General features: G+C 42.9%; 1 protein-coding gene across 2 annotated transcripts in view; it reads right to left on the bottom strand.

Moving 5' to 3' along the window:
* EML2 (EMAP like 2) overlaps positions 1-5,792 on the bottom strand; it is a 39,647-nt gene extending 33,855 nt beyond the window's left edge. The window contains exons 1-4 of one of the 2 annotated variants that reach the window (XM_063431782.1): positions 5,617-5,792; positions 4,829-5,002; positions 2,284-2,407; positions 1,944-2,045 (exon numbers count right to left, since the gene is read on the bottom strand). In XM_063431782.1, the coding sequence (XP_063287852.1) occupies positions 1,944-2,045; positions 2,284-2,407; positions 4,829-5,002; positions 5,617-5,683 (467 nt within the window). In that variant the 5' untranslated portion in view covers positions 5,684-5,792. Of the gene's footprint in view, positions 1-176; positions 263-1,943; positions 2,046-2,283; positions 2,408-4,828; positions 5,003-5,616 lie in introns of those variants that run through there. The other variant, XM_063431783.1, reaches the window with a different exon arrangement.
* Positions 5,793-6,000: the final 208 nt, after the last annotated feature.

A 6,000-nucleotide genomic window follows, 5' to 3' on the forward strand; every position in this document is an offset into this window, starting at 1 on the left:
GAACAGAAACAATATTACTGACAATCACATTACATAAATAAACAAACAAGTATCTACACAGTTTACTACAGCAGTACAGACACCAATCATTCAGCTGACTGCTGTAACTTAACAGCCTGAGGGTGATGGGGGTAGTGAGGTCCCTGGGCTCTTAGTAAACACTCAGTAATAATTACCTGGCTGCCTTCTTCATCCTGCCTGGTTCTGTGTGTCTCTGTTTCAGCAAGCAGACATCACTTCCTAGTGCAAACAGACACTCCCCCCCCCCTCCATCAGAAATGTTCAAAAGAGTTACACCCATCCCATCTGTGACAGGGAGGGGAGATTACAGGAGCTCGCTCAGAATTATAACTGTATACTGCTGGTATCAGGCAGGGATGAGTGGTCCCTGTGACCCTTATAATAGCTGGGGGTTGCTCCTGCACCTACCAATATATACTAGGCCCAGGGGATTATTGAGTGGTTTATATGGCAGGTCTGTGGGGAAAAGTTAATACTCAAACTGAGATCTCTGCCCTAGTTTATATTAGGATTTTGTTTGTTGGTTTGTTTTGGTTTAAATGCAAAAAAGTAAATTCTTGTTCAAATAATACATTTTTGCTGAACACGTATAACTTATACATGTTGACGGGTAGCATGTAATAACGTGTTATCCTGTAGTATGTAGAAATCAAATGCTGCAAGAGGGAAAATAAGCCATTAATTATGGAGGAACCTTGCAGCATATGAATGCCTCACACAGCCAGTCAGAGAAGAGACAACAGCAGACATCATGGACAGAGGAGAACAAAATGGCTGGTCCAGGGATTTAATGATAATAAATATTAATGAAGGCAGGGGGGTATAATCATTAGAGTACAAGGGGCGTAAGGAAAGGAAAACGAGAAAAGGGAACAGCGTGACAGGGCTGCTTTAGAACAGGAAGTCTTATTTTCCAATACTGTCCCTTTAATTAAATCACCTGCGGTAGAGGGTGTGTGTGTTCATGTATGTTCTAGATTGTTTGTTTGTAATAGGAGATGTGACCACTGTGTATAGAGCTCCCTCCTTCTCACAGCCAAACCCAGGTCTGTGTATTCAGCTGTCCCTCCATGTATATCGCTCTGTCTCTATATCATACCATTTCCATCACAGTAAGGGCTCAATCTGCCCTTTGTCTGTGCATTACATTGGGGTCCCATCCTCTGCTGACACGCACTAATTTCACAATATCAGGAATTGGTCACCATTTTGCTTGTTTGAGCAGTGTCCTCATCAACCTATTGTTCCTGTAACATTTTGTAATTGTCTCATTTATTGTTAAATGTCCCCCTTTATAATATTGTAAAGCGCTGCGGAATAAGTTGGCGCTATATAATTGCCAATAATAATAAGAATTTGGGGCATTTCAGTGTCTGTGATATTATTACAGGTTTCAGATGATCGCACACACAAAAAATATATAGCAAATGTAGTGTCGGATGATCAAGGCTTTATAGGGAGAATGAACAATCTAGTATTACGTTATCGTCGTGTTCCATAAAGTACACACACACACACAGGGAATTTACACCAGTGAGGATTGAATTTCACATTTTAAGGCCAAAGTAGCTGAATTGGAAACATAACTCACTTGGGGTAATTTTTCCAGTTTGGCTATTTCGGCCTTAAATTTTAAACTCACTGTGAATTCCAGACAATTCTTATTTTAGTAAAAACCCTGATAATCTAGCAGCGTATAATCTCACGGTTCCAGATCACACACTCTGGTAGCACATTATGGCAGGTGTTGCTAAGTACACAAAAATTGGCACAAAGTGGCACATGAGCACAGGTTTCCAAAGGGTAAACACAAACAAGTGGCACATAATCACAGGTTTCCAATAAGTGCTGATATTTTATAAGTGCTGATATTTTATATGGTTATGTATCAATCAGGGTATAATTATCTGTCTCAGACTTACCCGTCTCTTCTTATACCACTAGATGCCAGCAATCGGTTCCTGGCATCTGATCCATCTCGCTTCAGGAAGGACAGTCTCTCTGGTGAGAGGGCGCGTCTGAGACTATAAAGAAACAAAGGGGGAGATTTATCATAGAGTCCTGTTTCAAAAAGTGGTGTAAAAAAAATTAAAAAGGAGAGGTGTCACCAAAGTTATATGCCCAATATTTTCACTGGTTTCCACGATGATTGCTATACTTTTAGTAGCCGGACTACTTTTAGAACAGACTATTTCGGGAAATCTCCCCCAATGTGTGAGTGAGAGAGAAAGGGTTAAATGGAGAGAGAGAAAGGCAGAATACCTCTTTGTGAAGATTGGGGCACCCCCCTTTTTGGGGGATGATGGGGAGGTAGAAAGACCACTTCTTCGGCGTGGGGCTACACCATTCTGTGCAGAGCGAGGAGGGGGCTTCACCACATGGGGGCCTGGAATATACACACACGAAAATACATTGAAAAACTGTATGGTTTAGTCAAAAAACACTGAATAGTAGTTCATTAGAAACGTAATTGCAAAACGTTAGCCAAAACACCTGATTTAGAACAATTCTGCAACTCTTCTGTAGTCAGAGTGTGGCTATTTTTGCCTGAATTTTGCAATTTTGTGTTCAGTTAACTGTCATATGCTTTTTATAAACCCAGCTTATTTACTGATAATTGCCTTTCTTAAATTAGGCCACAATAGCCTAGAAATAGCCTAGAACTTAGCCACATTGAATTATTTTTACAATTTACAGGGTTGCTCACCAAAATGGACATTCTGAAAAATTGCAAATATTAGAGCAGAGTAATACTTGTCTTAATTTAATTTTAACGAAATGCATGGAAGGAGGTACTGATACTTCTAAAGTGTCCCTATTTAGGAGGGACAGTCCCTTTTATGAGTCCAAATCCCTCTGTCCTGCTTTTCTATCCTAATGTCATTCTTTCGAGGAACTTCATATTGTTGGTGTGGCTGAGTGTATAACAGAGCTCCAATGGAATAATTAAAGGGATCCTATAGTGCCAGGAAAACAAAGCCGGTTTCCTGGCACTATAGGTTTCTAAGGAGTCCCCCTCCCTCGGCGCTGAAGGGGTTAAAACCCCTTTAGCCACTTACCTGAATCCAGCGCCGATGTCCCTCGGCGCTGAGTCAGGTTCCGCCCACGCTCCTCTGACGTTGCCGGGGGAGACCTAATTGTCATGCGCGTCAATGCTCACGCTCGAAATTAGGATTATTCAATGCTTTCCTATGAGGAAAGTCTGACGCTGGAGGTCCTCATGCAGAGCGTGAGGATGTCCAGCGTCAGATAACGGACCAAAGGTCCGTTTGGATTCCGGAAGCCCTCTAGTGGCTATCTGATAGACAGCCACAGAGGGCAGACTTAGTGCTGCAATGTAAACATTAGAGTTTCTCTGGAACTGCAATGTTTTACGTTGCAGCACTTAGTGCAATAGGGACACTGCACCCAGACCACTTTAATTAGCTGAAGCGGTCTGGGTGCCTACAGTGTCCCTTTAAATACAATACAATAGATATGTAACCTTGTTTGAGCATGGTCCTCATTAACCTATTGTTTATGTCCAAATTTGTAATAGTTTATCTCATTTGTTATTAAATTCCCATTAATAATAATATAAAGAGCTATGGAATCGGTTGGCACTAATGCCAATAATAATAATAATAACGATTCCTAAAATAGTTATGTTTAGAAACCAGTCCGTGTGAATACGATTGATTGTTCTCGTTCTAAAATACACTTTAATTGTATAATTTGCCATCAACAAGTCACCTCAAATGTTTCAGAACAGCCCCTCCCTTGGCCACACCCACAGTCACATTGCTATAAAAGTGTCCCTATTTGCCCATTTGAAATGTTGGGTGGTGTGAATAAAGCCAGCAACATCTGTAAATCTGGGGCATGTAACATCTATCTGCTGTGTACTACATCTCCCATGATGCAAAGCCTGTCTCCTGGCTTAGAGAGACTGTAATGCCAGTTAATCTATTGTTATTATTACTACTATTGGCATTTATATAGCGCCAACTTATTCTGCAGCGCTTTACAATGTTATCAAGGGGGGAATTTAACAACACAAAACTATTGCACATTTCGGCAGGTTGGTGGTTGGTTATTCACCCCCAGTCAACTTGCGTGTGTAAATCATGTTTATCACGCTATATGTTATCTGTGTTTTGCCACTCAGCTCCCTGTCACTGCTTCCCCTGTTTGGCAATTAACCCTCTGCTCTCAGTGTGGCATCTCATTGACTTCCCACACTCGTCTTTTATACCTCATACCCCACGCTCAGGGAGCATTCATTTCTAAACCACCTCCCTACTCCCCCCAGAAATCCCAACACAACACAGCAATTTACAGGATTTTAATTGAACATAGGGGTAACAAATTTGTTATTTTTTATTTTGTGTGCCCTCACCACTTCTTCTATTTTATTCACTTATTTATGTTTGGTGGAGTGACCCACGTAGGTGATTGTAGCATTCTACTGTTTATTGCGTTTTAACCCAATATACACACTATTTTTACTGTTACAACACAGCAACTCCCCAGAAATACCCCTTATCCCATCATTGCACAATGACAAAGGAATACCTTTCCTCCCTTATTCACAAACCACTAACCCTATTTGCCCCACTTAGTGTCTCCCAGCACATCGCAATCACATAGACATACCCCTTCCTCTTCCTGTACCAGGCACCCCCTCACCTTATTTGCCCTACATAGTGTCCACACAGTGACAAATCATACAGCATCCTGTGCCAGACCTTCCTAACTTGTTTTACCCCTGCAGAGCACAGCCGCACAAAATGACCGTTTTCTGCTCTGGCACCCAGCAGTGCCTCACCCTGTCTCCCCCGTAGGGGATCTCCTCTCTCCTCGCAAACCTTCAGTCGTCTCAGGGCATCGCTGAGCGCCGCTCGCAGAACCTGCATTTCGTCCTCTTGGAGCTGGAGACGTTGTTCCAGGTTAGAGATTCGATCGTCTGTGTCCATCGCACTGGGACCCGAGAGGCCATCATCTGCGAAGAGAGTAACCCAGCGGTTAGAGGTGCCCCTAGGCTATCTTCGGTGATTGCCAAGCATGAACAGACAATGTGCTATTTCCTAATTAATAGATGAATGTGTTTTCATTGAGTTAATTACTAATTAGTGTTTGAGAGTTGTGTAGATCAGTACCAGGCTCAATTCTCTCCACTATCCTAGAGGTGTCATGTTGTGCCCCCCCCCCCCCACCATAGAATGCTATCACCCCTCCCCCTTTACCCGAGACCTGTACCATGCTCTCTTCGTTCACCGTACAGTCCCAGAGGTTTTAGACTCTATACTACAGGGCGCCTTTTTGATCCCACCCTCCACCTTTAACACTAGGAGTTGTAATCCAGCATTCAATCCAATAAGATATTACAGATGTCAAAATCACTTGTTCTGCAGGCTTAGAGGCCCATTACTGTGTGCTGGGCTTGGCGTCCCTTACAATCAGATAGTCTAGGTACCAGGCTCTGCTGTCCCCTAACAGTCAGCCAGGCTGTTTCTCATTTTCCTCCTCCCCAACAAACCCTAGAGAATTCACATATGCCCTTTGGAAAGAATAAAATGTATAGAGACCCAGAATGGATAGATACGGAGCACTCACCATTACAATACTGCAGCAGCGAGCTGGTATCGTACACAGAGCTGCCCCCCGCACCGGATTCGGACATTCCTCTTCGTTCTCTTCCTTTATTGTTATTCAGTGTCCTTATTTTTCCTTCTGCTTTTTCGGTCTTTATTTTTTTCTCCCTTTCTCTTCCTTTCTCACATCCTTTCTCTATCTGGTCGCCATGGTAACTGCTTCCAGCTGCATCTTCGGCTATGGTCCCCCCTCCAATTCCATCACAGTAAAACCACTCCCCTTTCTATGTATATGCATATGTCTCACACACTTACACTGGAACAGACAATGCCTGTCACTCCAGCAGCTGTGCATTTCAGCCCTCATCATACTCCTTCAGCCAAAAGTCACCGATTCTGCTAGCCT

Source organism: Pelobates fuscus, chromosome 9 (genome assembly GCF_036172605.1).
Source record: "Pelobates fuscus isolate aPelFus1 chromosome 9, aPelFus1.pri, whole genome shotgun sequence".
Lineage (NCBI taxonomy): Eukaryota > Metazoa > Chordata > Amphibia > Anura > Pelobatidae > Pelobates > Pelobates fuscus.